Genomic DNA, 13,062 nt, shown 5'->3' with positions numbered 1-13,062 from the left:
AAGACAGTGAAACCGAGGCTCAGATGGAGGAAACCTGCGCTCCCACAGCGGACTCTGTCTCCTCCTCCTCCCCGCGGTGCATCGCCGCAGACGGACGCTGCTCCTCAAAGTTTCCCGCAGAAGAAGTTCGCTGTTTGTTCTCGTTAGTGCGACAGTTCGGTCCCTGAACGTTTAAAACTTATCCACACATCATGGGGTGAGTCTGACATGTGAGGAGGAGGATGCTGATCCGGTGAGGAAGGAGTGACCCAACTCACAGGTAAGTGTAACCCACACATATATGACTGAAAGGGTCAGACCCAACCTGATTCTAAAGACTTTATTTATTCATTTATGACGTCTTCAGCTTGGTGTTTTAAAGTTTTTGTGCTGTTGCAGTTCTCTGTATGAATGTGTCTCAGTTTGTTAGTGGAGGAGATGTTTTTCCACCGCTGTGATATGAAGCCGCTTCCTTGTGCTGAATTATAGATCAACTTTATTTCTGTATGTGCAGCATGGCAGCTCCCCTGAGAGCTCAGCATGGGCCCTACATGTAATTATAGCCAGAGAGAGAGAGAGAGAGAGAGAGAGAGAGTCACATTGTCCCACTGCTAGTTTCTATCTTCTCCTTTTGTTTGGTGCTTGAAAAAAAAGGGAAATAATTATTGAAAAAGAATAACACCCACCTAGTTTTACCAATATAGATCATATTGTGGGACTAAACTAACTGCTCCAGAGATTTCAGATGGTATTGTCAAGATTTTCAGAATGTAGGCTTCATTCAGTGAAGACTGTGGATTATATATTTAGGATAAAAATAGCCTGTAAACAGTCTGAATATGTCTTTAAATGAACAATAACACACAACAAGTTTGTTAAAAGTTTGGAGTTTTCATCTTAAATAAATGGTTCATTCTTTACCTTTGGGAAACAGTGTATAGGAATTATATATGAACAAAATAATCTAATTATCTAAGGTTCAATATTAATGAATACAGTGATAGAAAGCTACTAAGTACACCTTTCAGTGTTTATTTTGTTACTTTAACCTGTTTCTTTTTTCAATTTAGTTTTTTTAGACGACCTTTAAGTATATTAATGCTCAACAAACATTATGAATACATTATATTTCAGTAAATATTTGATAAAAATTAATGTGTTGACATCAGCTTGTGATCTTCTTCTTCTCCTCATTAATTGGAGCATTAAAGCTTTTATGGTGCATTACCGCCACCAGATAACAACGTGTTTTATGGAGGCTCCAATGTATGTTTGTTACAACACTGCAGTCTTTCATTCTTAATCTCAGTAGAGGTAGAAAAGCATCAGCAGTATGTACACACGTACATAAAGTAAAGTAAAAGGACTCATTATAGGCAGACGTCTGATCTCTGTCAGAGGATTATATTATTTATTACTCTGTGTAGCAGGTTGAGGTGGAGCTGATTGCTCATAACATTGCTCATATTTTAGTTAATTATTGGTTTTATACATAAAAGGTGACTAGTAACATGTCTACCCTATAAACGTAGTGAAGTTTATATATTTCCCTCTGAAATGTGGTGGAGTATAAGTTTAAAATATATGGAAATACTCAAGTAAAGTACCTCAAAACTGCACTTTAATACAGTATTTGATGGTTTCTATTCTCCACCATGTTTCCCACATACACACCCGCCTCCATGAAGACAGATTTGGGCTCTTCGCAGTTAACTGTCTGCACGTGTCCATAAATCACTGAGCTGAAGAGAGAAAACCCGGATTAAATACCAGCAGGAAGAGAGTGAAAGATTCAGAGACAGATGAACTCAGACTGCTCTGGTTAAAACACCATTAAGTCCACATTAGGTTAACACCTGTCTGTGATTCCTCGGGCCATTTCCTACACTCTGCAATTAGACCCTATGTAACATTATTACATTACATTATAGCTCTACACTTTACCTGCAGCGAGGCACTTACAGCGGCCTCCAAATGGACGGATACCCTCGGTCCTGTGTGTGTGTGTGTGTGTGTGTGTGTGTGTGTGTGTGTGTGTGTGTGTGTGTGGAACAGCTGCTGACGTTTGGATATTTACACCAGGAGGCATCACTCTGATCAGAAATAAAACCCAGAAACTAGAGTTATGATCCAGATATCATCCTCATTCCCTGAAACTTTACTTGTTGCTAAGCAATATTAAAGCAAAATTTGCCAACTGGGCTGGATCATGTTTCCTGGCAGTGACATTAACATCGTACTGTAAATAGTATTTTAGGCAACGGGGGGAAACGTTTGAGGCCTTTGAGGCAGGAGAGCGACTGTAAGCTCCACATCATACTTTCAGTGTATAATGATGTCTCCACAGCTGATGTGAACTTTGTTGTTTATTCATCTGTGGAGAGATTTCATAGTGTAGTTTTATTGTGACAGCGTGTACACTATGTGGGTGTTTGTATGGAGAGTACAGTAGATGAGCATGCGTGGGAGCTACTTTCTGTTTTGGCTGCATCTGTGTGTGTGTGTGTGTGTGTGTGTGTGTGTGTGTGTTTTTAACTTGATCACATGGAGACTTGCAACCACGGTTAATGTTAACAGGATTTGGTGATTTGTGTGTTTTTTTGAGCAAAACAGCAGTTATAATTTGTCTTGGGGCTTGTTACACACAAAAAAATGTCGGCTAGTTGCTAAAATCCAGTAAAAGCCTTTTGGCTCTCGACCAACGCCCGCTGTGTTTTGGAGTTAACATTAAAATGTCTGGAACATCAAATTAGTGTCTGGCCGTCTCGTTCTAGAAGTGCATTTAGCAGAGTAGATGAAATTAGAGTGCCTACATCACAAAAAAAAGACAGGAAAAAGTAAACTTAGGCTCCTCAGAAAGTCTTCATGGGGGGGGGGAATTGCTGACTCAGCTTGAGATGAAGAAAACAGCGGAAGAGAGGGCGACGTCTGAGCTGAGTCACATCCAGACAAACTACATTGAGAAAACTTTGTTCCAAACAAAGCAATGTCAAATACTCCAAATCTCTTTCTGACCTCCCTGTCTGTGGATCTCAGCTCCGAGCACACTGGCTCCTACTGATGATGGAAATCTTTAAAAACTCCATCACAAATTATATAGTTTAACTTTTTACAAAACCTCAGTCATTTCATAAAACAGCTGCTCGCTGTAGTTAGTCAGACAGTGATGAAATAGTGCATTCGTTTGGGACTATTTTCAGCGGCGGATGAATCCACATTTGGTGCTCTAGTGAGTTTCTGGGGCAGCAGGACCAGGGTGGGAACCACAGTTTGGGGAGGGTCTCTGTCGGGTCTCTGAAATATATTGACAATATGCTCTTTTGGCCAAGCATTTTTATCTTTCTCTATCTTCATCGTGGCTCATGTGTATGTTTATTATTGATGATCAGGGTGATCTAATTCACTAAAGATACACATGCATGATTTTCTTGCAGTCACTATTGAGGCGTACTGCCACAGTAAAATAAACTTCACTCATTGTAACTCAAAGATAAGAGAAAAGCTTTCTTAGTCCCACTCTGTCTGTGTGTCGAGTCGCTGTTACTCATTTCTGTTTTGTAGTCAGCATCCTGAGAGTCAATCAGTGGAGTAGTCACACATTGAGCAGGACGCTGTATGTGGGATTGAGTTAACAATAAGTACAGTGTGTGTGTTCATGGTAATGAAGGAACATGTCAGTGGAACAATGTGGCTCATTGATGTGTTTTTAGGCTCACAGGAAGAAGATATATGAGCAATAGGAGCAATGATAGACAATAAGAATATACCCAGCGTTGATTTCTAGTTAAAAACTAGGTGATATTCGTTTGAACGTCTCTCTTTCCAACCAGATAACATGTGGTTAAAACATCAATGTGTCACAAAACACAGATTTATTTCCACATTTAGATTTTTTGTTCAGTTGTAGGTTGACAGAGAGACGATATTGATTGGTGTAAGGTATTTATCTTTACGTCATAGTGAGATGTGACTTTCAACACATTTAATGTTTCATGTAAAATGTCATAAATATTTAATTGTATAGGCTGTGTGCTGCCAACAAGAAGCTTCTGGGACTTCGTAGTTCTGCACATTAATGTAAAATAAGAAACTGTGCTTACTGATGTAACATAAGTCTTATAAATATAGTATAAAAAGTCTCCTCTGGCAGGAAGATGTGGTTGATTAGTCGGTTAAGCATATGACTTCCTCTAGGACGCTGTGATTTAAGTCATGTGTGAGGCAATTTTCTATATTTATGCTGGCTTCACCTGAGACATTTGGACGATGTTTTAGGCTCCAAAGTGATGATATTTATATTAAAGTGAGGCTATTATTTGCCCACTGTAGACAATGACTGTTTTTTTTATCAGAATATTCAAATAAATGTGTGATATGGCCCAAACATTGAATGAGCTCACACCTCACATTGTGGATACCGTATACAGTATCAGGCAGCCCTCATGTAACTGAATCTGCATGAGAAACATTAAACCTCCTCAGATGATACGTCAATAAATTCTCTTAATACATTTTAATATGAAATTCCCTCTTTGTGGTTCCCTGGGCAGTGTTTCCTGGCTGAGAGGCAGTGGAGAGACTGTAGGAAGAAGTGGGAATTTCCTTCTGGAACAACTGTAACTGTGGAGGATGTTAAGCTTAAAGATGCCCTCCTCTATTAGGACATATTTATATATTTGTCTGCTTGGACTGTCTCTACTGTGTCTCTATTAGGTAACCATGGTGAAGGAGAGTCTGCCCAGCTGGGTCCACCAGGACTCTGACGAGGGTCTCGTCCATGTGAACGTCGGAGGTCTGAAGAGAAGCCTCTGTTCCAGCACGCTGAAGAAATTCCCGGACACCAGACTGGGAAAACTGCTGGCGTGTGATTCAGAGGAAGATATTCTGCAGGTGGGTCAGCTGACTGACGGTGGGCGGAGTCATCCTCCCTTCTATAATGTTTCATTTCCACCTTTCCTCTTCCTGCTTCCTGTAGGTGTGTGATGACTACGACGTGCAACAGAAGGAGTTTTATTTTGATAGGAACCCCGGCCTGTTCCCTTACGTCCTCCACTTCTATCAGACCGGCAAACTTCACATCATGGAGGAGCTGTGTGTCTTCTCCTTCAGGTGTGTCCATCTCTTTCTCTCTCTGAGGTTTAATGTTCCTCCCTCACAGACAATCCTTTAATTACATTCATTAAAGTCACAATCTGTCACTGTAGCATGAGTTTCTGTCTGAGTGAAAGTGAGTAAATAAGGCTTTCATTCAAGCACTGTGATCCGTAAATGTTCAGTTAATAAGTCAATTATACACATTTGAATCTCTCAAATATCATCATGATTAAACATGAAACAGTTAGAAATCCAAAAAGCAAGAAGGACATACATAAACCCAGAAACATATTAATTAAAACGGATTAATTTATTAAAAAACAGGACAAATTCCTTTGATTTTGTCCATTTTCTCTCCAAGAATTTTGAGAGGATCTTTGATGCTGGAGCTTGGTGGTGTTATCATACTGTCAATTTCACTTTAGATTTCATAATTGAAGGCCCAATTAGCCAGAAACTGCTTTGAACTTGACTTCCGTTTCCCTCACAGTCAGGAGATTGAGTACTGGGGCATCAATGAGTTCTTCCTGGACAGTTGCTGTAGTTACCGTTACCACGACCGCAAGCTGGAGAGCAGCCGGCATCGCAGCTGGGACGACGAGAGCGACGTCAGCAGCATAGACACGTCAGTGGACGAGATATCCGAGTTAACCAGGTAAAACAGCGTGGAGGCCTCTGAGGGACAGTACAGGGTTATCAGTCTTCGTGCTCTTTAACGGATCCTCTTCCTCCACTCTCACAGAGACATGCAGCATTTCCAGGAGGTGCGTTATGGGAACATCAGGAAGTGTCTGTGGCTGACGCTGGAGAACCCGGGATACTCGATTCCCAGCAAGCTCTTCAGTCTGGTCTCCATCGGGGTGGTGCTCACATCCATCGCCACCATGTGTATTAACAGCATCCCAGAGTATCAGGTTGGTGTGAAGAGATCATGAAAGGTGCATACAGTGGAATATATATACAGAATATTGGCTGTTGGGTTTCAGACCGTGTTTGAGGCAAAGATAATGCATGAGGTGGACAGGGTACATGTTTGTGTTTACAATACAACGGGTGTTGTTCTGGTAGTTATTATAGCCCATTGATTTTGGCTCATGGAGCTCACTGAGGAATTCAAGGTACTTAACCCACAGGAGCCCAACTGCTGCCATTTGCATCAAAAAAACATCTCTGAATCACAACTCAGGTAAATCTGAATACACAGACATGATACACGTATAATACTTACTATAAAAAATACATTCCTTATGACTCTAGAACTTGAGAGAATTATTACGTTTCCTTCAGTATCAAAGTGATGCAGTGAAACTCATCTATATAACAATGGATGCATTGTAAACAGGAACTGATAATAGCTGATTCAGCATACTTTTAATGGTGCCAGTTTGTAAAAATGAGTTGGGAGGATGGAGGGAGACAGTGTAAACTCTGGTTTAGATGATGTGACTGATTATCTCTCAAAACTCCACAAACTCATAAGGAATAATTTACTGTATGTGGGTGAGGAGGTAGAGCGGGTCGTCCACTAATCAGAAGGTTGGCGGTTCAATCCCCGGCTCCTCCTGCTGCATGTGGAAGTGTCCTTGAGCAAGATACTGAACCCCACACTGTGTGTGATTGCGCTTAGTTTCTGTTTCTGATGAGCAGTCTGCACCTTGCCATCAGTGTGTGAACGCTCTGAGTCCATTTACACAGAAACATCATAATAAGAACACCTGAACATCTGCCATTTTTATCCAGTTTGAAGCTCGGAGGTAGAATCCAATAACAGCCCAGTCACAGTTCTCGTTAATGTCTCAGTGACGGAGAATATAATCAGAGAAACACTTGAGACTCGGCTTTTGTGAGGCTACAAACATTATAGCAGCAGATGAGGGAATTAAAGAAAGAGCACAATAACAAGCGATAAAAACAAACTCTCAGTTGTTAAATGGCAGCGCAGCATGTTGAGCCAGTTTGACTCTAAACCCAGTTCAAACATAAAGTTTGTGCTAAATTCTTGATGGATCGCCAAATTATTGATTTTAGAAAAAAAAAACAAGTAGAAAATGCAGTGAAATGTTGACAGTGTGTCTGCTCTGTCTGATTACAGTTCTGTCATAATGCCAGCTGTGAGAAGAGTTTAAATATTAAGCAGACTCGTGTTGATGAAAAGGCAAAATAAGGTTTATGTATCGTTGAACACATCAGTAGATCATCGCTAATCTTTCTCCTCTTTCTCTCAGACTTTTGACAGTGAAGGGAATTTGATGGAGGACGCGACCATGCAGGCTCTGGAGGTGTTCTGCACCTGCTGGTTCACCTTCGAGGTGAGGAGAGAAGAACAAAGCGTGGTGTGTAGTGAGGGGCGGCATTACTCAGGAGTTAGAACGGCCAGCTAGTAATTGGAAGGTTCCTGGTTCGATGCCAGGCTTCTGCAGAGACACTGAAACCCCCATCTGCTCCTGATGAGCACCTTGGCACCTTGCATGGCAACCTCTGCCCTCAGTGTATGAATGTGTGTGTGAATAGGTGAATGTGTTGTTTGAGTGGTGGGTAGACTAGAAAAGCTCCCAGTAAATGTCAATTTCTGTCTCTGAGGTGGTGACGCGGCTGCTGCTCGCACCGAACAGGAAGAAGTTCTTTCATCACCCTCTGAACATTATCGACATGGTGTCTGTGGCTCCCATCTACATCACCCTGCTCTTTGACTTGACTGTGGGATCAGAGTCTGAACTGGGAGACCTGGGACGGCTTATACAGGTTACATTTTTATTTGTTATTCCGTTCTCTAAGATGTAGGAGGATCTATTGGCAGAAATGGAAATCTCTCTCTCTCTCTCTCTCTCTCTCTCTCTGTCTGTGTCTCTTTCTCTCTCAGGTGTTCAGGTTAATGAGGATCTTCAGAGTTTTGAAGTTGGCCCGACACTCGACTGGACTGCGGTCGCTGGGAGCGACACTTCGGGTGAGTCGGGACTCTCTCTCTCTGCTCCCACATGTACAGTATGTATCATGAATTATGTAACATTTGACTTCCTGACTCGGGGCAGACGCACAGTGACATTAACCGACCGTAGAAACCGATGCCATTGATTTTTTATTTCTTTGTGACATTTTGCTCTGTTGACCTTTCTGCAGACGCAGCAGATAAAGGTTGATGGATTGTGAGCAGATGTAGGTCTGAGGATCGGAGCTGATATCTCACACACAGTGAAGAGCTTGCAGAGGGTTTTAAAAAAAAGACGATTAACTCTAACCTTAACAGTTTAACATTGAGCTGCAGGTTAATAAAAGATAAAAACTGGAGACAACAATACAACAAAACTAAAACGAAAATAAAATAAAAATGAAATAAAAAGCAAGGCATTCCAGCACACACACATGCAGCAGAAGTAGAGAGTGTGAACCAGACTAAATATTACCGGCTACCTGCAGGATTTTCTTTTTCATTGACCCTTAATAGCCATTTCATTTTGGAAGAGGCATTTGTTAATTATCAAAGAGGCATTTTGACATTGTGAAGGCACATTTTCTTTCTCAATATTATAGATATTTTTTGTTTCATACGGTTGGGAACTGGTTCTCAGTATGGAATCAGTACGGCAACAACATGAGACCAGAAGCAGGATTTGAAGTGCGTCACACATGTGCACACGTCTCCACTCGTAAAACATTGCTCTGTACCACAACGAGAGGTCAAAACTCAGTTTTAAACTCATTCCAGCTTTTGCTCATTGATTTCTCTCCTTTGTCCGATTTTTGATGCCAAATCAGTTGATCACACATTTTATGGTCATATCTGTCATTCCTCTGATACAATCCCATGTGGAGTGTCTCTATTACACCAACAAGGACGTCGTATCTGATACAGAATCAGTTACTACAATCTACGGCTGTGCAGCTCCTGGTGGGTTTCATTACATCTGCCTCACTCCACATGAGACGTAAAGCATCTGAGAGTGTGTAGGTCATGTTACAGTCTCATCTATCATAACATGCTGGCTGAGGAGAGCATTATCTGAGGATAAAACAACATTATGCAGGAGTTGTAAAGTGAATAGATAAATCATTGTCTTAAATAATTTGCTTTACTTTTTCAAATGTCGCTGGTTTACTAGATTTGGATGCATTATATTTACATTTAGATTGCAGCAGCACTTTGGTAAATGCTCCTGATTCGTGAGCAGCATCACGAGTGAAACGCTGAGAGCTTTTTGGTGTCTTTCCTGCATATCAACTAATGTAAAAGCCTAAACACAAAACATTAGTTTAAATCTGAGATAGTATTTCTGGACACAGTGACTGGGTCTGAATCACCGCTGGTGCCATAAAGTTTTCTCATTCACTCGTGAATTTATTTTAATGCTGGTTGTTTCCATTCATCAAATAGTGGAATTTCTATATACTGGGACCGATGATACATTAATACAGGTAAAGCATTACAGTACAGTACTTTTAAAATTAGTATGTATACGGTGCCGACCGGTTTGAAAGATGCAGGGATAAGGGAGGACACGACACCGGGTTGGATGCAAAAGAATATCATATCAATCGATATCAAGAGAATGGAGCCACTTAGATAGACCACAGCTTAAAACAGGTGCCCTCCATCAGTGATCAGTGAGCTGCACCGTGAACACAAAGACACACAGAGCAAATCAATAAGACACAGAATGACCCATAACAGTGTTTATATATATATATATATATATATATATATATATATATATATTTAAATTTCATTTAAAATGATGCATACTAACAATTGTACAGTTATCATGAATTAGAGTGGCGGGCTGAATGGGTTTTGGTTGAGGCATTGAGATAAAATAGATCAGTCTGTACTCCGACTGTGAATCCTGAAGCTTTTACGTGTCTTATGAAAGGGAACTACAGATTGTTGGTGACATTAAACATCAGCACACTGAAAACAGAGACTCATCCACTCACTAGTCCGCCTCTACAGCCTCGATGTGTTTTTACTCGGACTACATTTTAATTATAAGATTTAATTACAAGTTGGAAGTGTAGTGGTGGTTATGTTTAAGTGGTAAAATCCGATCGGCACCAGGGCCGTGGTAACATAAATACATCATCTCTGCAGCACTTTATTCAGAACTTACATTTCCTACTGGACAATTAGTTTTTCCCTTTTTCTAAAGACAAAAAACAAACAGAAATCTGAAATATTTAGTACTAAATATGGTGGCATTGCTGCACTAATGGAATCAGCATTTTATTTTTAGTAGAGACTGAGACTATTCTTCTTCTCTGGTGTCTTTAGAGAGTCCCTGGAGAGAGGCTGGATTACAGAACAATTTATTTAAAATCTCAATGTACTGATCTTCTCTCTTCTCTTCTTCTCAAAGAGGACCAGTAAATCAAAAAAAGACAGGAAGCAACATAAAATGCCGTCTCATTAGATCCTTAAATAAATCCCAAGGATTTTACAGGTGTATGTTGAATTACAGCTATAAACGGGGTTAAAAGAGTAATAAGAGTGCCAGTCATCTACGCAGACCTGGACGTTTGATTAACGAGCTTTCTTCCATCTTGTATCTGCAGCACAGTTACCGCGAGGTCGGCATCCTGCTGCTGTACCTGGCTGTCGGAGTGTCTGTCTTCTCTGGTATCGCTTACACGGCTGAATATGAGGAGGTAAAGTCTGATGATTGGTGCTGAGACTCTGTACATTTATACTACACTGGGTTTAATGTAAACATTTTATTTTAATATGTTTTCATTCCAGCCAGTGAGGTGCTGGTTTCTGTGACACTTAATTGCCCTTCTTACAGTTAACCTAGAGACCTGGTGCAAGAAGTAGTTAGACAGTTGATTATATATTAGCTGTGTTTGGATTAGGATCCGGAAAAAATGCCATACATTTTTGTATATAGTAAATATATATGAAAACATTCCACACTTTTAAAGGCTTTTCATACTACATATTCTTCCCCCAGGGTTAAGGATTGTCCTGTGCCATATTAATTACAGTCAAACATTTATAGTCACTGCAGACAGATCTAAAGCACCTCTGTCTGTCTCTGTCTCAAGGACGTGGGTTTTGACACCATCCCGGCCTGCTGGTGGTGGGGGACGGTGAGCATGACCACGGTGGGCTACGGGGACGTGGTGCCTGTCACGGTGGCTGGGAAGCTGGCGGCGAGCGGCTGCATTCTGGGTGGCACCCTGGTGGTGGCGCTGCCCATCACCATCATCTTCAACAAGTTCTCCCACTTCTACCGGCGACAGAAAGCTCTGGAGGCGTCGGTCAGGAACAACAACCGCAGGAAGATGAGACTGAGCTGCGAGAAGGAGCCACAGGAGGAGGAGGAGGACGAGGACGAGGGATCGGACGGGGACAGCAGGTGTCTAGACGATGACGATATTGATGACATCGAGGAGGACGATATAGATTACGAGGATGAAGGAGGTGTAATCAATTATAGCTACGTGGAACATCCGTCGTACACGTCAATACTGAGGAGGAAGGAGCTGCATCAGCTGTGAGGAGGAAGTCAACCTCGAGACTCAGACCTGATCACATCTTTTCAGTTCTCATTGGAACTACGCTGACACTGACTGACACTAACATCAAAAACAACTTGAACCAACAGTGAACACAATAACTGAAGAAAGCAGCAGTTTGTGTTCTAAACATTAAAGTTAGAGGAGCATATTGTGATTGACAGACGTCTCACACACAGTTGGGAGGTGGGCTATACATTTGGCTCTTCCAGGACAGATTGTACTGTAGTTTGGTCTCATTCATTTGTGCATGTGGGGGTGTATGGAGGTTTGTTCATACTGATACTGGGTCTGTTTCTGTGTTAAAAACATGAATGTGAAGAATCACAGAAGGTCAAAGTGAACTAGCATGCACGCATATGAAGTTAGCTAAATAAAGAAATATCGTGAAAAACTGTGAAGCACTTTTGTAGAAGACCTAGAAAGAGGAGACATTTAAAGAGCAATGATTCTAAAAATGTGTACAAAGGAGAGACATTGCTGCAAGACTCATCATCAGGTGTGGTATGATTTCTATGAACAGATATCTGTAGATGAATGCAGAATTTGCAAGGGACCAGGATTTTGCTGTCGGAGGCGTTCTGGTTTGTGATCAGTCACGTTTGAGTGGGCAGTGGTTGCATGTCAGACTGCAGAGGAAGTCATGGCCCGGATATCTGCTGGCTATGCTGCAAGCCCTGAAAGATTGGTTGTTGTCCTCAGAGGCTGAATCATCGATAGCCGTTGGGTTCCGAGATTGGATGTGGTCTTGATTTTTATGAAGGAACAGACAACCGTGTAAGCAGCTCTGTGAGGCCGTAGTTATTCACAGCGGTGCTTTCAGATAAATGCTAATGTGCTTGCAGTGTCAATGCTAACATGTTGATGTGTTAGCAGTTGTTAATGTTCACTATCTGAGTTTAGTGTGTTAGGGTGCAAGCACTGAGGTCAAAGCACAGCGGAGGCTGAATGTAATTAGTTTTGAAATAAAGGACATTATTGTAATAAAAAGTTAAATTAAAAGGTCTGACCTGATGATGCTGCTAGATGAAAGGTAGGATGTGATATTTTGGTAAAAAGAGGTGGACTGACAGAAGACCACTGCCGACCATAGAGCCTAAAAACTAAACCAGGAACATTAAAACTGAATCTAATGTTGCTCCTACAGCATCAGGTTTTATTTAAATAAAGACTTTGAGAAAGAGCAAAGACATTTAAGTCCCAACAAGGATCTTTTATCTTTTTCTTTTCCACCAACTTGTTTCATGGATTTAAATGGGAATCTGACCAAAAACAGTGGCCGTCATTAAAGAATGATATTAAAGGATATTGCCAATATTGTTGCTGATGTCAGGATTAAATTAAAACAGTTTTTATAACCAGTTAAAAACTCTTGATAGTACATCTAGTATTTTATGTTCTGATATTTCTTTGAAGAGTGAAACCAACAGTGAACTAACAGCAGACATATTGGACGGGTTGAGCAGCTTCGGTTACAGGACG

The 13,062-nt window shown here is 41.1% G+C and overlaps 1 protein-coding gene across 1 annotated transcript; it reads left to right on the top strand.

The window, feature by feature from the left end:
* si:dkey-43k4.5 (potassium voltage-gated channel subfamily S member 2) lies at positions 1-11,974 on the top strand. The gene is made up of 10 exons (XM_051416025.1): positions 1-259; positions 4,693-4,869; positions 4,955-5,088; positions 5,564-5,728; positions 5,816-5,987; positions 7,299-7,382; positions 7,654-7,815; positions 7,934-8,017; positions 10,618-10,710; positions 11,107-11,974. Exons 2-10 carry the CDS (start codon positions 4,699-4,701, stop codon positions 11,560-11,562), a joined length of 1,521 nt encoding a protein of 506 aa, XP_051271985.1. The 5' UTR covers positions 1-259; positions 4,693-4,698; the 3' UTR covers positions 11,563-11,974.
* Positions 11,975-13,062: the final 1,088 nt, after the last annotated feature.

This window comes from Dicentrarchus labrax, unplaced genomic scaffold (assembly GCF_905237075.1).
Source record: "Dicentrarchus labrax unplaced genomic scaffold, dlabrax2021, whole genome shotgun sequence".
Taxonomy (NCBI): domain Eukaryota; kingdom Metazoa; phylum Chordata; class Actinopteri; family Moronidae; genus Dicentrarchus; species Dicentrarchus labrax.
This window is presented reverse-complemented; position numbering and strand designations above follow the sequence as displayed.

Bases quoted from the DNA above. Each gene is read 5' to 3' on its own strand.
- si:dkey-43k4.5 (XM_051416025.1), top strand. From the start codon at position 4,699: ATGGTGAAGGAGAGTCTGCCCAGCTGGGTCCACCAGGACTCTGACGAG. The intron at 5,729-5,815 runs GTAAAACAGCGT...CCACTCTCACAG, and splicing joins GAGATATCCGAGTTAACCAG to AGACATGCAGCATTTCCAGG. The intron at 7,816-7,933 runs GTTACATTTTTA...TTTCTCTCTCAG, and splicing joins ACCTGGGACGGCTTATACAG to GTGTTCAGGTTAATGAGGAT.